This window comes from Haematobia irritans, chromosome 5 (assembly GCF_050003625.1).
Source record: "Haematobia irritans isolate KBUSLIRL chromosome 5, ASM5000362v1, whole genome shotgun sequence".
NCBI classification, from domain to species: Eukaryota; Metazoa; Arthropoda; class Insecta; order Diptera; family Muscidae; genus Haematobia; species Haematobia irritans.
Genome location: NC_134401.1, coordinates 108,460,858 through 108,485,808, shown reverse-complemented (window position 1 = coordinate 108,485,808; position 24,951 = coordinate 108,460,858). Strand labels below are relative to the sequence as shown.

Genomic DNA, 24,951 nt, shown 5'->3' with positions numbered 1-24,951 from the left:
AGGATTGTGCACTGGCCGGTCAATTGCCTTATCTAAAGCGAACAAGGGAATTTCTGTCAAGTTTCTTACATTCAGCAGTCTAGATTTCATGGTGAATATCGTCAAGTTGTTTGTGATAAAACACGAAAAATTAACGAGTCAGATATGCGTGTATAATTGATTGTGCAATCAACCGCTCCAGAAACAATCTCGATGCTTTCCGGAAGGGCTGGAATGGTTGAGTCGCACTCCACTGTTTTGTTTAAAGATTTAATGTTGGACATTGTCAAGTTGTTTGTGATAAAAACCGAAAAATCAAAGGGGCAAAAATGTTTGTGCAATCAACCGCTCAAGAACAATCTCAACGCTTTCCGGTAGGGCTGGAATGTTTGTGTTAAAAAAGGAAAAATCAACGGGGCAGGCATGATTGTACAATTGATTATGCAATCAACCGCTCAAGAAGCAATCTCGACGCCTTCCGGAAAGACTGGCATGGTTGAATCGCACTCCACTATTTTGTTTTAATGGCGGGTATCGTCCAGTTTGCGATAATAAAGAAAAAATCGACGGGGCAGACTTGCTTGTACAATCAACCGCTCAAGAAATAATCTGGACGCCTTCCGGAAGGCCTGGAATGATTGTGGTGAGACAATACAGAAAATATCATACCACCGAGAACATATTCCCTCGTCCTACGCGGATAAGATGCAGCCTATAAGGTCAATCTGATGCAAAATGACCGCTAGAATAGGATTGCTCAATGTGCAGGTTACGAACTTATCTTTGGTCGATGTGTTGTGCTCGATTCCCGGTTTAAGTATACTTAATTTTTTAGAGAAGTCTGAATAGCGTTTCACACTATGTTTGAGGAACTTTGAACCACTCAGAAATATAAGCAGGATTACTGAAACAATATAAACCGTCATTGATAAACACTTTGATATTCAGCCACAACTGGATTAGAACCCTTGACTTTTTATATATAGAGGCGGTCAAAATAAACCACATTGTGTACCGAGAGTAAATGAGATTCCGTATTATCAACATTTCCCGTTGCTTTCGTGACATATAAACGGCACAATCTTGGCGGAACATTAGTGAGTGATTCAATGTGGTTTCGCCGGCATTGGCCATCGGATTGGGCTATAAAAAGGAGGTCCCATTTCAGGAGTAACCGTAGAACGCCCCAATCTTGGCGGAACATTTCCGAGTGATTCAAAGTGGTTTCACCGGCAATGTGAAAAGTGCTTCGGATTCGGAGCTCCCATTCAGTGAGATACCCTAAAAAAGCTAGCACTCATTGATATGAGTTCGCCACGTGACTATTCAGTCGATTGTGATACCGATCAACTGAATAGTTTATGTGAGCCTAAAATAATGGCTGTCATGTCTGAATCGGGAAATGTTAGGTTAGGTATAGTGGTAACTAAACTTTTCCGAATTTAAAAAAAAAATCAAAAAAATCAAACCTCATAGGGAGTCTAATCAAACCTTTTCTGGCTGTCTATTATCTTCTTGGATATATATTTATTTATTATTGTACATTCGAGGGCCTGCTGTAAATCTCGTTCTTAATTTGACTGGCAATCAAATTAGCGGCTGACATTGTTGTTTTTGGTAATACTGATATGCCTTGTCTCGGTTTATATTCTTAGTTTTTTTCTTTTGTTACCCAGTCAGCTTTTCGAACCATAATTTTCAACCAGATATTAAAGAAAATTACCAAATGCTTGGTTTAATATAAAACTATTTTTATATTCTTATATTAAAACTAAGAAGGCAATAATTTAACAAAATTTGTTAAAAAATGTACCTATAAATTATCTTTATACATATGTTTCTAGGACCACAATGAATTTATTTCATTTTCTTTACATGCAACAAATGTTTCCTTAAAGCCTGCTGTTTATCACGGAAACTCTTCTTTACTTTCGATCGCGCTTTGTGACGCATCATAAGGAAGTTCTTACGTTTCTCTTTTTCACGATTTGTCTTGGAACAGTTTTGATTTTGACGACCATCTTTCCAACCAAATTTCTCACGGTCTACTCGTCCGCTCTGAACAGTTTCCAGACGACTCTCTTTATCATGCTTACGTTTCTTATAAATCATTTCAATTTTATCCAATTTTACGAATTCTTCACGATCTTTTTCCAAAGGTCGCTTGCGAGCATTTGTAACAGTCTTCTTGAGATTGGCTGCATTAATACGCTTAAAATCTTCATCAGTGAATATGCGAGTCAAAGCGAGTTCTTGGGCTGCTTCTTTTTCATTTAGTATTTTCACATTATCCGGCTGATCGGCAGACTTGGATAATTTTTGAGACTTTTTGGAAGATTTCGATGCTATTGACGATATGGAGTTTTTACGAGATATTGTTTTTCCATTGGCAACTTTTGCTTTTTTTGAAACATTTAAGTCGTCCTTCTCGCTACCATTCAGTTTAGCTTTTCCTTCTCCCTTGCCAGCGACATTCTTATCATCAAGATCTAGTAATAAAAAAAAAAAGAAAGATAACATAAATATCGAATCTACCAAATGTATACAGAATCATAAAGATGATTTTTTGTAAATTTATTGTTGATTATTTGTAATTGAGGTGGTAATACTGTTATCGACTTTGAAAGCTTTTAAGCATACCCTTAGGAATGATAGAAGCACAGAAATGGAAATTTTAAGATTTCGTCTTATGCGATTTCTGGAAAAAAAAAAATTTTTTTGGTTAAGACCGGTGCTAAGTTCTTATTCTTTTACCCTTGGATACCTCCCTGAGTAATTACAATGAAATATTATTATTTATTAATCCAATGTTTGTAGCTTTAATCGATAAACACGAACCTAGTGACCCCTCTTGGATAGTCAATTTATTTTATGGCTTTGAAATTCGATCAATCGATTTAAGTCAACATCGAAAAACAATTGGCAATATAAAAGTCGACTTGTCAATTACGGATGGGCAAATTTAACCATAACGAAAAGCCAGTTTTAAGAAATGGTCGCTTTCTTTTCATTGGAATTTTAATGAAACGCACCAGAATCAACATATCGATGTGAAGTTCTTTGCAATATTTCTTTTTATCCTCACCTTCGTCATTTTCATCGTCATTTTCATCGTCCTCTTCATCATCACTTCCTTCATCCTCTCCGTCGTCATCGTCATCTTCACCGTCGTCGTCTTCTTCGCCACTGTCCTCTGCTTCATCATCGTCATCTTCTAAAATACAAAAATATACGATTTAAAATCGTCCACGTTAATAAGGAACGTAAATATACAATTACCTGAAATTTCATCGTCGTCTACATCACTATTTGCCTCGCCTTCACTATGACTTACATTGACCCATTCATCGTCGTGTGAATCTGTATCATCATCACTACCCAAATCAATAGTTTTTGATGTTTTCAGCAAAGCCTCGGCACCCGGAATTGTATCATGTACGTCGACTTCACCATACGCTTTGGGCTTAATTTCTGCTTGCGCTTCTGTCAGACGTCCTCTATCCTTTTTATGCAACAATGCAGGCAATTGTTCCCTATACAGTGTTATCAAAGAACGAGCAGCCATCATTACAGACTTCTCCTTATATGTTTTATACATTGCCAAATCACGCAATAGGTCTTCGCCCATTGCCAAAGGACATCGTTGACATATTTCACGAGTAGCATTTAAACCTATGGCCATAACATCACTAGAATTACGTTCTGTAATGAAATTATTTGCTATAGTTTTTAGTATGGGTTCCACCACATCGCCTGGAACTAATTCATGCGAAGCCTGTGCTGCAAACTGTAGTATACGTGTTACTTGTCGTTGATGCGGTTGAATGAAACGTGTTATATATGGATAGAACGAAAAGAGGAACAATTCATGTATGCCAATTAGACGAGATATAACATCTAAATGCATCAGCTTTACTTCAAAACGTTCATTGTTGTTCTGTAATTGTTTGAATAGCCCCTCCGCCATTCCTTGGGGATTGTGTATTAAGTGAATCGCTGAGAAGTTGAAGCTTGGTGCATTTTTCTTTTTCTTCTGGGCTTTAACGGCCTGTTTCTTAATTTGCTCCAGTTGCTTCTTGCGTTTTTTTGTCTTTTTGTTAACGCGACTTTGAATTAATGCACCTTTAAGATCGACTTCTTTTTCGCTGTCGGAATCATCGGAACCTTTTTCATCGTCATCATGGCCCAAAAAGAATTTCAATGACGCAACCAAGACCTGTAACAAAATCATAAATTTTATCTTATAGAAAAAGTTTACTACATCATATATGGTAGACCACTACCTACCTTGGTTAACTTTGAGAAACAGCCAACTGTTGCGATCACATTCACAGTCTTTTCGTCATTCCATATATTCTTTTTGTACAGTTCTATCATTATGTCGACTGACATTTTAGCCGCTTTGGGATTTGCATCCTTCAGCATGGAGTACATAAAATTTTGTAAATTTGAATTCAATTTCATATCTTTATGTTTGGCATTCATGTTTTTGATATCGGTAATAATGTGGTTCTGTAAAAACGTTCGCAAGTGTTTGTCCGGGCAACGTAGTAATTGGAAGAACAACTCAAGAAGATCTAATGCTGGTATAAGATTTTTATTGCGTAGTAATATCAATGCTTTAACGAAACAATTACGCATTGCTGGATCCAATGTAGTGGCATGATTCTTTAGAAGATCTACCAAATGTTGAGGAAATTGGAGACAAACTTCAGGATAGCATTGTGCGACCTGTGGAAAACATGGAAACACTTGTTCATGTCCTTCGGCATATGTATTGCATTGTGTAACTTACCTGAGCAATGAACATTACAAGTTCATCTAAGGATTTGTTCTCCTCTGTGGGATTTAGGGCGAAAACCTCCAGACTACTAAGAAAATGACGATATTGTTGTTGGAACTCATCTTTGTAAGATTCTGGATCACGTTTAATTAAATTTTGAAGTTGCGGCAAATTATCCGGCAATTGATTGTTATGCCGAACCATATTGAATGGTTGAAATGATCTTTACTCTGAAGTCTCTTAATTTCCTTTTGAAAATATTTCAACGAGAACACAGAAACACAGAGCACGTTTTTCTGAATTGTAATTATTTTGATTGTGATGACATATAAGAAACTAAAATAAAAAGCGTTCAAATCGTTTGAAAGGACGTTCAGTGATGTGATATGGGGTGTTAATACGGCGTTCTCACCAAGCATGTTTTGGGGTTTGAAATGTGTTCCCATTATAAGCATTTCAAATCGAGTCGTTTTCCCCATAAAGGCCCGTATGCACCTCTAGCGAAAAATTTCATTCCCATAAGAAATGCATTGCTATTTATGCTAACGAATTTTTCGGTAGCATTCAATTTCGTAAGCTGGTACGAATCTCTAATGAAAATAACAGGGTTGTCAAAAGCATTTAAAAATTGTTAATATATGTTCCAAATATTCCTCAAATAAATTGTTTATTATTTACAGACCTTTTAAAACTTTTACACACACAATGATTGTAATAAATTAAATGCTTGTTGCCATGAGTTGTCAACATCTCTCCAAAATATGCTTTTGACAACCCTGTTATGAACAAAAATTTTCATTAGAGGTGCGTACCAGCTTACGAAATTGAACGTTACCGAAAATTTCGTTAGCATAAATAGCAATGCATTTCTTATGGGAACGAAATTTTTCGCTAGAGGTGCATACCGGCCTATACAAAAAATCAAGTTAAAACACGCAAGTTTTCCTCCAAAACCCGTCATTTTGTTTATGTAAACGCCCCTAATTTGGAATATGCTCTGATAATCGGTAAATGTCGAGTTGAGCCGTTAAAACAAAAAAAGTATAAAATTATACCTCTGTGATGCAAATTTTGTTATAACTTGATGGGAAATAGCCTAATGAGCCTTGCAGAGTATAAGTTTATCCGGACGACAATGGTCGTGTCGAACATATCCCATATATGGGCCACATTATAATTTAAGTCCGAAGTCATAACCGATACTGCATGCAGCGTTGCTACTACCCAATTTTATTTTGGACCAAAATTTTTCCAAAATCGGACCATTCCCTGCAGCGGACCAAATTTCCAACTTCGAAGAAAAATGATTTAAAAAGTATTTTATTGCTGCACATAGTGATTTTATTAAAAAAGTAAAGTAAATCAGAAAGGACTGATATAATTTAGCGCTTCACATTAAAACATCGACTACTCAACTTTTTTTTAATTTGAAAAAAATTTACTTTTTAAAAGGTCGAATTTTAAAGTCAATTTTGGTTGGCATCAACACGAAATATTCGATTTTCTGTGATTGAAATGGTATCTAATCCCACACTGACAAAAGCAACGATTTTGATTGGGGTATTGATTCCAAGCCAAAGAATCAGAGAATAGAAGTGACGAGAAATTTACGCCACAATTCTCTTTTAAATTTGAGTTTTGCGTACTTGATTCTAGGAAACAAATTCTAATATATCAATTTGTTTTTCTTCATGTGCTAACAAAGTTCATTGGAAACGTATGAACGACTACTTAAATTTCCAAATTCAGACTCGACTACAACTGATAATTATTATATGTTTCAAGTAAAAAACAACTTTAAAATAAAGTTTTAAAAAATATCTATATCTATTCTTCTATACCAAGCAAAATTCACATTCGTATTTTAAGCACATGAAATCTTTGGCCTCACGTCAATATTTTTTTCAGTGTGAAATCGGTATTAGCCTATATTTTAAGCTTTTTATCTTTAGTCACTGCACATAAACTATTGTGATAGAAATTTTAAATTCTAGGAAAAAATTATAAATTTGACCAAATTTATGAAAATGGGCCAAATTCCGTTTGGTGCGACCATCGGACCAAATTTAAAAATTAGAAATCTTTTGGACCAATTTTGGTCCGATCGGACCAAAACGGCAACGCTCTGTAAGATTCTTTACAAACATAGACATTCCGTCCGGAAAAACTTATAGTCTGTAAGAAGCATTAGTGAGAACGTAGTAAAATTAGGCGTTCACTTACGCTTGATTTAGTTAAAGCATTACTCGTTTCTTTATGTGAACGACCCATTGTGACGGAATTTATTCGAAAATCCCATTGGGAAAACAGCTGAGAGAAAGATTGATAGTTTTACTTGGATGAAAAGAAGGTAGACGTAGAATAGTTCGAATCACCAAAAAGAGAATAATTTTCAACTCGTTAAACCGTGGAATAACTACAAATATTTCATCAGAATATTTTGATAGTATTGTACTTTCAAGTTTGTCTCAAAAATCTCGAAAAGAAAATAAGGTAATGCGAGAAAAGACGATTACGGAAACGAAATAGCTGTAAGCCTCCGAGAAAAGTGACAAGTTGAGCAATGAAAAAATCCATTAATGTTATTTTCGCAAGAATAAAAGCAAATATATGGACATACTAAAAAAACTATGGAGTGTTAAAAATCAATGCATATACATCATCTAATATTTTGATAGAAAAATATCAAACTTTGCTAAAAAGTGGAAGAATCCCAAAGAGAACAATATTTACATACAAAGATTAACAAAAAAAAAAGAAATAAAATATTTTTAATAGAACACACCTTGGGTTGTTGTGGTGGTAAGTGTTAAAAAAAGTTGTTGTTCTGGCTTAATAATTCGTGTGTATTTCAGTGTTGCCAGGTGACTTTTGAACATTCCCCCCAAATATAAAGTAAAAAAGCCCATCTACATGGTTTTCAAAAATGTGGCCCCCCCACTGTTTTAGTAAAATTCAATTTTATAAACAAATATAATATTAATGTTTGTATTACAATTTTATAAGTAGGTATATAAGAATATAAGGCCGAAAGTTTGGCCGGGCCGAATCTTATGTATCACTCACCATGGATTGCGTACAAAGTTCTTCTAAATATTCTCATCCACAATCGAATTACTTGGGTTTTGATAACAATTACCGATGGCAGGATATAGTTTTATTTCTTAACATTGTCTTCTAATTTGTATATCAGTTAATTTGGAATCTATTTTAGATAAAAAAAAATAAATTAAATTCCTATATAAGCCACTTTAGTTCCTATGCGGTTTATACGAAACGGTAATGGACCAATTTGTATAGGATTTTAACCGGATCTGATGAAATTTACTACTTCAAGAGACTCTGGAAGTTAAGTTTGGCGATTGGGGTATATGGGAGCTATATATAATTATAGACCGATGTAGACCAATTTTTGCATGGTTGTTAGAGGACATATAACTAACATCTCGTACCAAATTTCAACCAATTTTGCAGGGTTTCTAGAGGTGATATATTAATGTCAACCGGATTGGATGAAATTTGCCCTTTCAAGCCACCTTGTTGCAATGGTTAGCATGCCCGCCTTGCATACACAGGGTCAAACCCAGTTTCGACCAAACACCAAAAAAAGTTTTTCAGCGGTATATTATCCAACCTCAGTAATGCTGGTGACAATCATGAGTGTTTCAAAGCTTCTCTAAGTGGTTTCTCTGCAATGTGGAACGCCGTTCGGACTCGGCTATAAAAAGGAGGTCCTTTGTCATTGAACTTAACATATAATCGGGCAGCACTCAGTGATAAGAGAGAAGTTCACCACTTTGGTATCACAATGGACTGAATAGTCTAAGAGAGCCTGAAATATCGGGTTGCCACTATACCTAAACCTGCTCTTTCAAGAGGCTGAGGAAGTCAAATCATATGATTAGGTGTTATTGGATCTATATATGTTATATCTTGTTGAGAATTGTTCTATTTTATAAAGTATAGGATATTTTTTTAGACCTAAAAATTCCTCCCCAATAGTAAAAAATCCCTATAATCCGGGAGAAACCATTAACTTGGCAACACTGATGTATTTTCTTGTTTTTGCTATTGCGCTACCACTTCTATTCGTTTTGGGTAACGACCTATGGTATCAAAAAACAACAAAGTTGCTTTGAAGATATTACCAGAAGAATGTTGTATTTTTGTCTCATCTGTATTATGGTTGTTCTCCTAACGTTTTTGTTTTTCGTTCAAAAATTGAAAGGAATTAATGCATTTTATGCGGAAGTTGGGAAGTTGTTTTCTCCAATCATTTTCTATATCAAACATAACCAGAATTTTGGGATACTAAAATTCGTCATTTCAAATTCAAGCATTTCACATTTTGTGAGCAATATTGATGATTTTTTAATATAATACTAAGGCGGCTGATATAGATTATGTTCCAAAATAAAGTGTCGAACATATTGGATTGAATTTAAATTTAAATTATTATTAAATAAAATTAATGACTGACTATTTCATTTACTTCAGAATCGTAGGTCAACATTTTAAAATTGTCGAAATTTCTATTAATGTACTACTAATTTGGCTTCAAAAGATTACTACGAAGTGTAGTATATTGGTGAAACCATTACCTTCAAAACTTCCTTTGAAGTTAATCAGCAAAACCCTAACATCCAGTTTCTCGAATATCTACCGGTCTTATATTGCCGGGGTGGTGTGCCATTGTTCTTATCTTCTCTTGCCCACTATTAAAAAAATGCAGGCAAATAATAAACCTTCAAAAAAATCAATGGGCAGAATCCTAATTTCCAAGAAGTCGATTAAAGAGAAGCTGAATTGACCTTGGAAGAATTGGTTTGTACGAACAAAAAAAGTAATGTTTTGTAGGGTCTAGAATTTTCTGCATTTTAGTAAAGTTTTCAAAATATTTCGCAATTAATAGTTAAAGGTAAGTACTATGTTCGCTTTTCGAGTTGAAATTTTCGTGGTTACTTTATTAAAACAATTTAATATAAAGCAGATAAATGAACTCAATTGATGCGCAGTTTCTTGTTCCTCTAAATTTCGGCAAGACATTATGGGAATATGTTTGTTTTCATTTATAATTTTGATTATTTCAGGAAAAGTAATTGCGAAAATAAAGTGATATTCAACTCGAAACCCGAACATAGTACTCACCTTAATAAGGAAAAATTCAAAAATTTTTTGAAAAGTCATATTTCTTTGAAAAAGATGCATTTTACCCGTATCAACACCCAAAATTCGATAAACATTTTCAAAATGGAATTTTTTTAAAGCTTCGAAATAACTAGTGTGTAACCGCGTAATAGCAATTTTACTATAGTGTGTTGCCGAAATTTATGATAGACTTCATAGGGATTTTGCTTTTGACGGCGTTTGTGCAAGAGAACCTTTTTTTGGGAACTTTTTTCGTAAAATTGTGGGCTGTTGACCAAACACCAAAAAGTTTCATAAAAAGGAGGGACTTGGGCGTCACCCATTGAAAAGAGCGAAGTTCACTATTTGTTGTATCACAATGGACTGAATAGTCCAAACACCAAAAACTGTTTCATAAAAAGGAGTGATTTGGGCGGCACTCATTGGCAAGAGACAAGTTCACTATTTGTGGTATCACAATGGACTGAATAGTCCAAGCGATTGTAAAATAACGCACTACCACTATACCTAACCAGCGTTGTCTTTACTGGCTCTAAGTAGCCAAATTGGCTCTTGTTTTTGAACTGCTGACTTTCTTAGGGTTCTCTCTTATTTTGGTTCCAAAATTTGTCAAAATTTTTCTGCATGAAGAAATGAGCCTGCTTTAGTTAAATGGCAAGAAGATAGGCATCCAGATTTATAGGTACTAAGGATATATCTCCGATCGTAACCCTACGGGAAATGGATCAAACACAGGACTGGTACAGGACTAGTCCCTGGTGTGCATGGACCAGTCCCAGTTCTGGTCAAGACGTATGGAAGGGACCGGTCACTTTAACGTGGGTTTGTCATTGACGGGGTAAATTTACACTTTAGGACACACCTTTGACTCCTTCCTAAGGACACGTCCTAGAGCATTTTAGTAGCAGCACTCCATAGACAGGTCCTCATGAACCAGTCTCGGACAAACTCTTAGAAATCTTCTTCAGTTTGGTTATCCGAATCACACCAGAAAAGAAAAACTTTTGAAAAATGTTGAACAATACACAGAAAAAAGTTGTCGAAAATTTTTCCAATTAAAATCTTAATTGAGTTTTAAAAAATATTCAATTAAAAATTTAATTGGTTCAACATATTTTTTTAGTTGAAATAAAAATCAATCACATAAATTAATAGTATCAATTAATTTTTTAATCGGATCAATTAATTTTGTAATTGAATGTCAATTAATTTTTTAATTGATACTATCATTTCTGTGATTGAAGACATAATTGGATCAATTAATTTCGTGATTGTGTGTAGGTTATTCTGTTAATTCTATTTCACCAAATGTGTAGATCCAAAAAGATTTTTATATTAAGCGAGTTTGGAAATCATTAAATTATCACTATTTTAAATCTGTGACAAACTGGATCACCGTTACCAGTCCTGTGATAGTTCCGTCAGTGGCAATTTGCACCAATTTCCCGTAGGGAATCATTGCACGGCTTAATTGATTAAATAAATGTTTGAATTGAAATGAATATTGCAAAATGTGTTTGGGTTTCCAAATATATGGCCTGAAAAAGCTCCAACTTAATACCGGCCTATCTCTATTTTTGTTGCCACGAAATGGCTCAACATTCAAATATTGATTCACTTTAATTTAAAATACTGAACATCTGCTTGGAAAAAACGCATGCTAAATTTGTGACAAAAACAAGTTGGGCGGCTTTTCATTAAAATTATTCATATACGCTCTTTGGTTTATATTAATTATTTAAAAATTTTATTTTTATATCAAGGCAAATTAAGGTAGATACTTTCAGCCGTCATATTGTCATTTTGATTGTCAGTCCAGTTGAAACATTGTTCAACAAGTGGGAAATTTAAAACAGAGGAAATCTGGAAATGTATCCCAAAAATAAACGAAGTATTTGTTACCATAATTTGTTGGGCACTTTTCTGCCATAAATTGAATAATTCGATTTTTTTTTTGGCATAATAGGCCATACACATTAGGCTCAAAATCTACTAAAAGTATATTTGAAATCCCTTTTTTATAAGGCAAATGACATTTGAAATCTCATTTCAATTACCTTCCTACTAAATATGTCTTGATTTAATGTAAACATTCAACCTGTAGGTTGGCAGGTAATACTGTATCATGGTATACCACCAACAGTCGTAACCTTAGGTTTATTTAACAGTTTTCGTGCAAGTTCCATACATCACAGTTTTTTCATAAGATTTTCTTTTTACATTAAACATTTAATTTAAAAAATGATAATGATTAAATATTCAAAAATTTCTTTTATAAATTTTAGGAAACGGGTTTCCATTGATATTCTCTTGAATCGTATTCTGTATAAGTAAATGTTGCAGCTGGCATTGATATACCGTAAGGTAAATAAAAATACCATCAAAATTTTTAAGGAAAGCTATTAGAGGGTGGTTGAAAAATAATGTCGGAAGCAGCAAGTACTGATCATGCAGTTCCTAACGTTGAATCAAATTCGTCATACAATACTGGACAACAACAGGAAATCAATTCAGCAACAGTTTCATCATCTAGTGGTGAAAATTTAGCCAGCTCACAACAACAGGCAACTTCACCCCCTCCAAATCCAGAACAACAAAATCAGAATGATGAACCGCAACAACAACAACCCCAGGATCAACAACAACCCCAGGATCAACAACAACCGCAACAACAACCAGTGGCTGGCGCTGGCGCTGCCGCTGTTGAAATCGATGTTAATCAAATCGCAAATGTAATCAGTGTCAGTTATTTGGCAGCGAATGGGCTGAATAATCAACGTAATCGTGGTGGGGCAGGTGTGATTGGAATTGGAGCACCAGGACAGGTAAATATATTACAATTTGTTCGAAATAATTAAACGTGCTAAAAATATTTATCTTATTTTCTGGTTGCGGTGTACTTAAAAAGCTGATTTTATGATGTCATTAATCAAATCAAAGTTAAAGAATTATTAACTAAGATTTTTTGTACTATCCACCATGTGATGGAAGTATAATATTTTTTTTATCCTATAATTTTGGAGGTGAAATATCAAAATGAGTGGAGGCATAAGCGTAGTAAGGCCTCTGGGAGGAGGGCTTAGAGATTTTGCCAATGGGCTTTCAAACTAAACGAAATTTATCGATTCAGTGCATTTTTGGCAAATTATGAAAATTTCTACGTATATACTATTTTTCACATATAGGTGGCGCTGAAACAAATATTCCTATATGGATTTATTATCCCTCTCAATTTTACGACGTCACCAGTGTTGCCAGGTTGGGGGTTCCCTCCAAATTTAGGGGTTTTTATCACGTTTAGGGTATTTTTAGGTGTAACATTAATTTGGGGAGATTTTTGGGGGTAAACAAATATATTAGACCTTATAAAGTGGAGCAATTTACAACCAAATTCGAAACAATTCTGTCATGAATTTTGAGAAAAAAAGTAAACCCAAGTTCCTCAATACAAGCAAGTATGCAATATCATTATCTTCGTTATATTCTGTCGCTTCTGTCGAAAGAGCATTTATACTATTTGACACAATTAAAAACATATTAAGAAATTATATTTTAATTGAAAGCATTTTAAGAGTTAAATTTTTATTAAATTATTGGTCTCATTATTCCACGCGTACAATTTTTGAGAATAATGTATATATTTACTGAACTTCAAGTTTTGTTTCCTTGTTTATTTCTATTATTTATACTTTAAACCGTTTTTTTTTTTAATCCGTTTTTTCCAATTGAGCATATGATATGGAAATTAATTTGATTTAAAAGATTAATACATTGAATTATTTTGTTTTGCCAGCTTTTTAAATTGATAGACATATTGTATTATTCCACCCAAAGAAAAAATACTTTCCTTAGGGACGAAATTTTAGACAAACGAAATTTCCTTTTGTTATAAAGTGTTTTCTTAAAGAGCAAATTTTATTTTTTCTTTATTTCAAAAGAAAACTTTGTTTGTCTAATTTTTCGTTCCTCAGAAAAGAAAACTCTTCTTTCAGTATTTATATTTGTGTTAAATTTAATTTTTAAAGTGAATTTGGGACCCCTTTTTGTACTATTTACATTCTTAATTTTTTTGGGGGGTTTTTGAAAAAAGTCTTGACCATTTTAGGGGCTTTTTTCATAAGATTTGGGGGAAGAATCAAAAATCACCTGGCAAGACTGGTCGTCACTATTATTAATGCGAATTTATTTCATATGATGTCCTGTCTTACAATCTGGGTTTCGAAAGATTTTATTCGGCTCATTAATAAATGGTTGATGTTACTTCTTCAGTATATAGAGAATTTTGATTCGATTTGCTTCCGATCCATTATAACTATATACACAAATTGTCGTATTGATTTTCACCTTCTTTAACCCGATCGTTGGTTTTATAGATTATAATAATTTTATATTTAAGCAAAAACATATTTGAGTATGATGATGATTTCAATCTTTGGTTTTATTGGATTTAATAATTATATATTTTTTTAAATATTTTTAGAATAATATCATGAATATGCGAAATCGTCTGTTCCATGCCATATATTTTAAGGTGGCTTTAATATATGCCCAAATGTTTCCAAAGTAAGTTTTTGTTAAAAAAAATACATATTCATATATTTTGAAATCACCTCCATGGATGTTATAAAATTTTGTTTTCTTATATTTTTAGACCACTTCAACGTGCATTGGAATATTTCTTCCTAGTCAAAGCCCTGCTGTTTTTCTCGGCTCTGGTGTACATTCATATGTGTTTCATTAAAAACCCAGCCACTTGTCTTGAAAATGCTCATGATTGGCCTAGAGATGGAGTTTTACGGTAAGTATTTGGGCCCCTTGAAACGTTTAAAAAGTTGGCTTTTACTGTATAGATTCCTCACAATGGAGTGAATAGTTAAAGTGGGCCTGAAATATCGGTCTGTCACTAAACCTAACCTACAGCATAGATGTAGAGATTAATGTTGTCGATTTTTTAATGTAGTAATTTATTTCGTTATAAAATGGGCTTATGAGAAGAAAACTAGAACCTATACATATAACAGCTTGGCTGATAAGTCCCCGGTCTGACACATAGATGGCGTCGCTATTATTAAATACATATTATTTTTATATAGTCCCAACCTTCAAATGATTCGTGTCAAAATTTGACGTCTGTAAGTCAATTAGTTTGTGAGATAGAGCGTCTTTGTGAAGCAACTTTTGTTATTGTGAAAAAAAAAAAATAAAAAAAATGGAATTTCGTGTTTTGATAAAATACTGTTTTCTGAAGGGAAAAAATACGGTGGAAGCAAAAACTTAGCTTGGTAATGAGTTTCCGTACTCTGCCCCAGGGAAATCAACAACCCAAGTTGCGGTAACAATCGCCGATGTCAAGGTATCTTAAAACTTCCTAACACCGTCTTCTTAATTGCAAGGTAGTCCATACGTGGTATATATTAAACTAAAAAAGGCAGATTAAATTCGTATATAATTCTGCTTGACAAAATTTTCTATAGAAATAAAAATTTAACAAAACTTTCTATAGAAATAAAATTTTGACAAAATTTTCTATAGAAATAAAATGTTGACGAAATTTTCTATAGAAATACAACTTTGACAAAATTTTCTGCAGAAATAAAATGTTAACAAAATTTGCAATAGAAATAAAATTTGACAAAATTTTCTATAGAAATAAAATTTTTAAAAAATTTTCTATAGAAATAAAATTTTTAAAAAAATTTCTATAGAAATAAAATTTTTAAAAATTGTTCGATATGTGACAATGGATGAAACATGGCTCCATCACTACACTCCTGAGTCCAACCGACAGTCGGCTGAGTGGACAGCGACCGGTGAACCGTCTCCGAAGCGTGGAAAGACTCAAAAGTCCGCTGGCAAAGTAATGGCCTCTGTTTTTTGGGATGCGCATGGAATAACTTTTATCGATTATCTTGAGAAGGGAAAAACCATCAACAGTGACTATTATATGGCGTTATTGGAGCGTTTGAAGGCCGAAATCGCGACAAAACGGCCCCATATGAAGAAAAAAAAGTGTTGTTCCACCAAGACAACGCACCGTGCCACAAGTCATTGAGAACGATGGCAAAAATTCATGAATTGGGCTTCGAATTGCTTCCCCACCCACCGTATTCTCCAGATCTGGCCCCCAGCGACTTTTTCTTGTTCTCAGACCCCAAAAGGATTCTCGCAGGGAAAAAATTTGGCTGAAATGAAGAGGTGATCGGCGAAACTGAGGCCTATTTTGAGGCAAAACCGAAGAAGTACTATCAAGTTAGCATAAAAAAATTGAAAGGTCGTTATAAAGGGTGATACGGTCAAAATGGTCAAGGGAAAACGCGTGTAAATCGGTGAAATCGTTTATTTAAAAAATCAAATTAAATTTCTTTTTCAAGTTCAATTAGTATAAAATTCAGGAAAAATATTCAGTTAGGCTTTCGCTTTTCCAAATCCGAATTGCCGGGCCTCACGCTTGACACCTGCCATCAGATTTTGTACAGCCACCTTGTCCACCTTCTTCGCCGCAGAAAGCCTTGGGAACCACCTGCACGTTGTTGGCGGCGTACCACTCCATGGCCTTTTTAACGTAATGGCAAGATGCCAAATCCGGCCAATACAGTACGGAACAACCGTGTTTCTTCAGGAAAGGCAGCAGACGTTTATTCAAACTCTCTTTCACGTAAATTTCTTGGTTGACAGTCCCGGAAGCTATGAAAATGCTGCTTTTCAAGCCACAGGTACAGATGGCTTGCCAAACCTGATATTTCTTTGCGAACTTTGACAGTTTTACGTGCTTGAAAATATCTGCCACCTTTCCCCTTCCTTTTGCCGTATAAAACTCCTGTCCCGGAAGCTGCTTGTAGTCGGCTTTGACGTAGGTTTCGTCGTCCATTACCACGCAGTCAAACTTCGTCAGCATCGTCGTCTACAGCCTCCGGGATCGCGCTTTGGCCGTCGTATTTTGTTTATCATCGCGATTTGGAGTCACTACCTTCTTGTAAGTCGATAGTCCGGCTCGTTTTTTGGCTCGATGCGAAACTACCGGCAACTCTCTTTGTCATCTCAGCGGCTTCCGGGTTTCGATTTCCCCCCGATCCAGACTTCCTGGCTGTCGACAAACGTTCCCAAAACACTTTAATTACATTTGTAACGGTTGATTTGGCAACTTTTAGCGATTTTGCCAGCGAGCAAAATTTTGATACGCTGCTCTTCATGCTTGGACGGCATTTTGACAACTGAAGAGTGAATTCCAAAATCAAAATAGGAGCAACATTCTACACACACACACACCTTCAAAATGAGGGGTGTTCAGGTTTTTTAAATGCAAAATTGAAAGAAATACGTCAAGTTTATATTGACCAAATTTTGTCCGTATCACCCTTTAATCCATGTATCGCTCTTGAAGGGAACTATGTTGAATAACAAAAACGAATTTTGAAAAATGAGTGTTTTCTTTGTTAGACCGGGACTTATCAGCCAACCTGTTATATATGCTGACTAGAGCTCGGGCGAATAAAGGTTAGGTTAAAGTGGCAGCCCGATTAAGATTCAGGCTCACTTAGACTATTCAGTCCATTGTGATACCACATTAACTAAAAGTACCTATTACATATGGGCACTTCTAGTTTTAACCGCTGAACCTTCTTGATTATTTTTCTTTGTTGAACCAACCAGATTGTTCCAAAAACATTAGCAGACTGCTTAAGTTAACGTTTTCCAGATCCGCCAGTAATCTGAAGCTATATGCTCCTAAAAGTTACTTGCGCTTTACACAAAATGCAGGACACTCACACAAGAGGTGTTTAATTGATTCTTTTTCCTCCGCATCATGACAGCTCATACAATAGTCATTATACTTCGCGCCAATAGTTTTTGCAAAATCTCTTATCAGGCAGCGACCCGTTATAGCAGATATCAGGAGTGATATCTGACGTCTCGAGAACATTAGCATATCTAGTGTGCGGTTTAAGTTGAAATGGGGCCATATTTGCTTGGTGTCGTTACAACCCTTGCAATTCTCCCATCGAACATTTGCCATCATAACAGCCTTCTCACGCAGCATGAGCTTGCAGGTAGCTAGGGGCATACCAACAAATTCTAGTTCCCCTGGAATATGTAAGGTAGTCCCTAGCCTTGCCAACTCATCGGCTTCGCAGTTCCCCGGTATGTTCCTATGGCTAGGCACCCATATTAGGTGAATATTGTACTGCTCAGCCATCTCATTGAGAGATTTGCGGCAATCGATGGCCGTTTTCGAGTTGAGGAACACAGAGTCCAAGGATTTTATTGCAGGTTGACTGTCAGTATATATTAATGCCCACATTTTTTGGAACATTACTTCTCAGCCAATTCGCCACCTCTCTTATTGCTAATATTTCAGCCTGAAAAACACTACAGTGATTAGGTAATCTTTTCGCTATTTGAAGTTCCAAATCATTAGAATATACTCCGAAACCCACTTGTCCATCCAATTTGGAGCCATCAGTGTAGAAATCTATATATTCTTTATTCCCCGGGGTCTGTGTGCACCACGCCTCACTGTTGGGGATTAGAGTCTCAAACTTTTTGTCGAAAAGTGGACTCGCCAAAGTGTAATCCGCTACGTTAGGCACATCTGACATTGTTTTGAGGACAGAACTGTGACCGTAACCTTTTTCCGACCACAGCGATAGTTCGCGCAACCGCACAGCCGTTGTTGCAGCTGACTGTTTGGCCAAAATGTCTAAAGGCAATAGATGCAGCATGACATTAAGGGAATTTGTTCCTGTCTTGCTGAATGCGCCTGAAATACACAAACACGCCATACGCTGAACTTTATCTAAACCAGTCGGTTTCTGAAGTGCCGGCCACCAGACTACAACACCATATAGCATTATAGGTCTAACCACTGCCGTGTATAGCCAATGCACAATTTTTGATTTTAGTCCCCACTTTTTTCCTATTGCCTTTTTGCACGAGTACAAAGCTACAGTTGCCTTCCTCGCCCTTTCTTCAATATTAAGCTTAAAGTTCAGCTTCCTGTCCAAAATAACGCCAAGGTATTTTGCACAATCACCAAAGGGAATTTCAATACCCCCTAAGGAAATAGGCCTAACCGTGGGAGTTTTGCGATCTTTGCAGTACATGACTAATTCTGTCTTTGCGGGATTTACCCCAAGACCATTGTCTTTCGCCCATTTTTCAGTCATCCGGAGGGCCCTCTGAATAATATCTCTGATTGTGGATGGGAATTTTCCCCTGACTGCCAGAGCTACATCATCTGCGTATGCCACCACTTTTATCCTTTCTTTTTCTAGAGTAACCAGAAGGCTATTTATAGCAACATTCCAAAGAAGAGGTGATAGAACTCCTCCTTGGGGAGTGCCTCTGTTCACATACTTTTGTATGTTTGCTTGTCCTAGTGTGGCTGAAATACGTCTCTTCATTAGCAGTTCGTCTAACAGCCTGAGTATACATGGATCAACATTCAGAGTTGTCAGTCCATTTAATATCGAGCTCGGATGGACATTATTGAACGCCCCTTCGATGTCTAGAAACGCCACGATTGTGTATTCTTTGACAGATAGTGAGCTTTCAATAAAGCTGACTAGTTCATGTAGTGCGGTCTCAGTAGACCTGCCCTTCGAGTATGCATGCTGTCGTTTCGAGAACAAACTTGAATCGATGCTAGTTCTAAGATAAATATCTATCATCCTCTCCAGAGTCTTAAGTAGGAATGAGGATAAGCTGATTGGTCGGAAATCCTTCGCCCTCGAGTGAGAGGCTTTTCCCGCTTTAGGTATGAAGACGACCTTTGTTTCCCTCCACTTTCCTGGGATATATGATAAGTTGATACATCCTTTATATATCACCGACAACCAGGGGATAATTTTGTCAGTTACAGCTTGTAACTCCGCCGGAGTAATTCCATCAGGTCCAGGGGATTTGAATGGTCCAAAGCTATTTAGCGCCCATCTTATTCTAGTTTCCGATACAATTTCCTCGACAGGAAACGACCGCTGAGCAACTGTGGCACCGCCAGTACATGGTTCAACCGTCTGATTTCCAGAAAAATGTGTGTCCAATAGTACCTCCAGCGTCTCCTCACTGGACGTTGTCCAATTGCCCTCCGATGTTTTAATGAAACCTGGAGCGGAGTTGGTGGATGCTAGAACCTTCCGTAGTCTGGAAGCCTCGGACGTATTCTCAATACTGCTGCAGTAAGCATTCCAAGAGTTATGCTGAGCCTTTCTCAGTTCTCGCTTGTATCCTCTCAGAATCTTCTTGTAAGCGTCCCAGTCCTCAGAAGCTCTGGTGGACTTTGCCTTGTTAAAGAGCTTCCTGCAGGATTTCCTCATATTACTTAATTCCGTAGACCACCATGGTGGTCGATGTTTCCCCCTTGGCTTTCCTCTAGGGCATGCAGCTTTCAGTGAGATGTTGAAGGCCTTAGTAATCCGCTCCACTGCGTATTCGATATCTTGCACATTTCTCATATTTGTCTCTGGTATTTCCGGTATCATCATATTGAACGATTCCCTATACCTATTCCAGTCAGCTTTCCTTGCATTTGGCGGAAATATGGTCTTGGTGGTATGAACATCAAATTTGAAACTGATGTAGCGATGATCTGAGAAGCTGTGTTCACTTAAAACATGCCACTCAGATATCATTTCATTCAGTTCTTGCGAGGCCAAGGTGATGTCCAAAACCTCTTGCCTGTTTTTAGTGACAAAGGTTGGGACATCTTCCTTGTTGCAAACTAACAGATTAGTACGCAAAATAAACTCTATTAGCGACTCTCCCCTTGCATTAGTATCACTACTTCCCCATATACTATGATGTGCATTCGCATCGCATCCCATAATGAGTTTCGTCTTTGTTTTCCGTGACTCCTCCACTAAGGTCTTAACGGCATATGGAGGCATCTCCCTGTCATGTCCCATGTAGACCGAAGATACCCAATATTTGCATTTGGCTATTTCTAAACTGGCAACGACAGTGTCTGTATTGCACATTGAAGGAAGCAGAAACAAGTTGAGCTCGTTTTTAGCAATTATACAGGCTCGATTTACATCATTACCACTATACTGCAATAGTTTGAACCCCGGAGTACTTAATTCACATATTTTGTTTTTATAAACATATGGTTCTTGAATAAGAACTATATCTATGTCCCCTTTCATCAGGAGAACTTTTAAGGCAGCACATGCAGCCTTACAATGATGAAGATTTATCTGGAGGATCCGTAGGACCATCGAGATTTTCAACAACCGTCACATCAGCCGCTTCAATCGAGTCATCAAGAATGTCCTCTTCAGAGATATCGGTGACTCTCGCAATAACCATAGGTTCAACTTTGGTGAGTTCTGAGGCAGTAGAAGCCTCCTCACGCATACGGTATCTATCCATGTCTTCAAATGTCTTGGTATCCCCCTCGACTTCGCAAGAGGATCCGCTTACTTCTGATTCAGACAGAGGCTTGTCCATTTCTGAATCCTTTAGCTGATCATTTTTATACACCTTCATTTGGATATAATGAAAGCCATAACATACACGGCCCTGGGACTTTGCTAGATGTGGCAAAGACTGAGTGTTCAATATAAACACTGCATGCCGTCTTGGCCCATCCACTTCATCCAAACGGCCAACCTTCCAATCAGCTGTTGGAAGATCTGGATTGCATTGTTTCAGTCTATTTAAAATAGATTCAGGGTCAGGAGGGTTTGCAGGTATCCACGCATGTGCTCTTGGTCTAGCCGGTATGTCTTTCTTCTCGACTAACTCTAGAGCAGCTCCTTCCCAAACTTCACCAATTAGTATCAGAGCAGCTTTAAAACATTCTATAGACCTCTGGTCCTCAAATGCGACTAGCTTAAATCGTCCTTGATACCAACCAGCCTCTTGGTGTCGAGGATCTGGGCCGGGAAACTTTTCCAGCACCTGTGAGTAGACGCCAGACAAAGCATTCTCAATTTCCCCCCATTTTTGCTTTGGAACCATACCGTCCAATGCTCCTTTATTAATGATAGCCATCACAAGGCTGTCTTTAGCAACTGAGGCAAACGATCGTTGATCCCTTTTGGAGGATGGCAGCTCATCCGGTGATCGTTCCCTTTTTCCAGCCTCAAGAATTCCTTGAGCCCATTTTAAGGAATCGCTTTGTTTAGCCGACAACGTGCTTGGGTCGACTGATCCTAATTTCTTTAGGATAAACAAAGCATTTCTGCGTTCTTTGAATCTCTTTCGTGAGGGATTACCTCCTTTTGATGCCGTTACCTTGGAAAAGGTCCGACTTGTCAAATTGTCGCCACCTGTCGACCCGTCTACAGGTCGACTAATTGGGCCTAACTCTTGGTCATTGCCCAAATCTATAACTCCAGTCGATACTCGTCCACTGGGCCCTGAAGTTAGCAACCCAGTGGATGTCTTTGAATTTCTCTGCATGGTGGCCTAATATCCCACCACACTTGAAATTCGTAGTAGGTACTTATTACGATGATTTTATCCGCTATTAAAAAACACGTCCGTTCCGTTCGACGGTTGAAATAAAAATCAACTTGGCTTTAATAATTCTGAAAAATTCTTCAAAATTAATAAAGAATAAAGGGCTTCGACATTCAGCCAAATCCATAATCGACCATCGACATGATGAGATTGATTACCAGAAGCCAAAGCATTTTCAGATATATAACCAATGACGTGGCAAGAAATATATTCTTAAACTCGTCGTTAAATTCTAATTTTATCATGAAATATAGAAAAAATTATACCAAAAATATATTTAACTCAAAGGTAAATACCTTCTTAACCTTTGCTTTTGATTTTATTGAAAATGTCTACAGAAACATTTTCGGCTGAATATTCTTTTGCAAACATTGTGTGTTTTATTGCATGGAAAACTAGAGTACCCATCGCAATTACTTTATTTAACCATAGAGACTTACAAGTACAGATGTATAAATAATAGAATTCTGTATTGCCATTACGTTGTCGAACTATCGGGTTTTGAATGAAAAAGGCGTAAAGTCCTGCAAGAATAGTATAAAACATGAAATAAAATGAATTTTTAACGTTTTTATTCAATCAAGTATGTAAATATTAAAGAAATGCTATCGAAACGTATTTATTTAAAAATCGACTTCTTGTTCGGTCGAATATTGGCACAACATCGGCTTTGGTAAAAAAAAAATCGCTTAGGTCCATCTCTAAAATTGCCATCGCTATTTATGTAAAGTAATTAATTTTAAGAATTTCTATTAAAATTGCAAATTCTACGTTTTTAAAATGTTTAAATTATTAATTATTAAATAATTATTTTGGTTTTATTGTTATTCACATCACTAGTTGATGTCCTGCTTTATTGTAAATCCTTTCTTTTCTTTTCTATTCTATTCTAGCGTTGAAGTCATTCCCAATTTGGATAAACGTATGGAATTGTATGAAGAAAGTCAAGCCTATGAAAGAACTATGCGAAGGCTTTATTATGATTAGTAAGTTTTTCTATGACATTGCAATGAAATTATGAACAAAGAATTTTGTTTGTTTCTTTCTTTCTTTCAGTTTTTTTGGTATAGGACCAAAAACTAAAAACCAAATGTATCACTTGAAATACGCTACAAATGAAACATTTACATATTATTTAGAACAAGAAAACATATATGAAAGTTACTTAAAACAACAGCATGGTGATTATAGTGAAAATCCAGAAATGGATGATGGTATGTAATGGCCACAATACTCGTACCTTCATGAATGAGTAAATGGCTAAAAATGTTAATAATTTAAACAATGATTTCTATTTAGATGAACAATACATTGTTGAATATTCATTGGAATATGGTCACTTACGTTTATCGCCGGCTACACGACAACGTCTACAAATTCCTGTTCGAGTAGTTCGTTTAGATCCGCTGAATAATAAATGTTTTGGAGACAGATTCAGCAAATTTCTTCTCAAAGAATTATTAGGGTAAGTTAAAATTTTATTTTGTATGTTGATTGGAAGGTGATTTTTATTTTCTTATAGTTATGACGATTTGCTAATGACTTCGGTTCGTGTAATTGCCGAGAAAGAGGAAAATAAAGGTTATCTACGTAATGTTATTACTGGTGAACATTATCGCTTTGTCTCTACATGGTGGACAGCCTGGAGTTCGTATCCAACAGCGTTTTTTGTTATGATATTATTTGTAAGTATTACACATTTCAAACTAAGACATTCCATATTTAAAAAACTTCATTAGAGTATTGAACATGCGATTCGACAATTGAGTTCTTTTGTTAGCATTATTCGTGCATTGAAATATCAAAATTTTAAAATTTTGAAAAATCGAATTTTCGACATTTTAAAGTTCTTGAGCAGCGGTTAGACAGGCCCTCAACTTGGCCTTATTGTGAAGTTCGAATTACGTTCGACTTTTTCTTGTAAAAATTCGATTTGAAAAATGTCAAAAGTTGATTCGTCGTAATTTCAGATCACAAAAAGGGTACAATTCGGTTTTTTAATCGTCGGGATATCTGAACATGCCTCATCAAAAACAATGTGTGGTGATGTTGAATGTCGTTAAGCCAATTTGTTCTTTGAATTCTTAGAATCCTCACATTTCCACATGTGGTACAATCCTAAATAAGATCCCAGGAAAAATTAACATTTTTTAAAATTTTGTTTCTCTTCGGTTTGTTTTGTTATTATTGGTTTTGTTCTTTAAGCATTGTTGTTGTTTTTTGATTTCAGCTTAAAACCATGCATTGCCTAAATTACAAGTGTAGCATAACCAACAGAGCAAAAGAATGTTTGCCAAAATTATTTGGGCAAAGCCCTATAGACTGCAAGATGGTTGGATGGACGCACGTTTCGGAATTACCACATTCCTCATCAGCATCCTCTACTTGCAGCAAAACTATCAACCAATTATTAGAATAAAATCAGGAAGTTCATTAAACCCAACAATGAACTACACTTGAACCTTCCGAAAAAAGGTTTTGCATGATAGCCGGCTTATGGCGAAATAAATTCGTACAAACATAACTCTTTCCCTATGCCACTGTCAAATCATCGATTTGAGTGCAGTTGGCTGGGTTTA

At 36.1% G+C, this 24,951-nt stretch overlaps 2 protein-coding genes across 5 annotated transcripts in view; one reads left to right on the top strand and one right to left on the bottom strand.

The window, feature by feature from the left end:
• Positions 1-1,709: 1,709 nt before the first annotated feature.
• Positions 1,710-5,088, bottom strand: Mys45A (SDA1 domain containing protein Mys45A). 3 transcript variants are annotated; one of them, XM_075310202.1, is made up of 5 exons: positions 4,775-5,088; positions 4,267-4,710; positions 3,259-4,195; positions 3,065-3,190; positions 1,710-2,468 (listed from the first exon to the last, which is right to left on the bottom strand). In XM_075310202.1, the coding sequence occupies exons 1-5, from the start codon at positions 4,964-4,966 to the stop codon at positions 1,837-1,839; spliced, it is 2,331 nt and encodes a 776-aa protein (XP_075166317.1). In that variant the 5' UTR covers positions 4,967-5,088; the 3' UTR covers positions 1,710-1,836. The 3 variants fall into 3 exon arrangements, with proteins under 3 accessions (XP_075166317.1, XP_075166316.1, XP_075166318.1); XM_075310201.1 differs by having other exon boundaries at positions 3,065-3,193; positions 4,775-5,087; XM_075310203.1 differs by having other exon boundaries at positions 1,710-2,470; positions 3,079-3,193; positions 4,775-5,087.
• Positions 5,089-7,083: 1,995 nt separating this feature from the next.
• LOC142237993 (uncharacterized) overlaps positions 7,084-24,951 on the top strand; it is a 103,360-nt gene continuing 85,492 nt past the window's right edge. The window contains exons 1-8 of one of the 2 annotated variants that reach the window (XM_075309477.1): positions 7,084-7,255; positions 12,196-12,735; positions 14,391-14,473; positions 14,562-14,708; positions 23,266-23,358; positions 23,429-23,586; positions 23,672-23,837; positions 23,895-24,057. In XM_075309477.1, the coding sequence (XP_075165592.1) occupies positions 12,334-12,735; positions 14,391-14,473; positions 14,562-14,708; positions 23,266-23,358; positions 23,429-23,586; positions 23,672-23,837; positions 23,895-24,057 (1,212 nt within the window). In that variant the 5' untranslated portion in view covers positions 7,084-7,255; positions 12,196-12,333. Of the gene's footprint in view, positions 7,565-12,195; positions 12,736-14,390; positions 14,474-14,561; positions 14,709-23,265; positions 23,359-23,428; positions 23,587-23,671; positions 23,838-23,894; positions 24,058-24,951 lie in introns of both variants that reach the window. The other variant, XM_075309478.1, reaches the window with a different exon arrangement.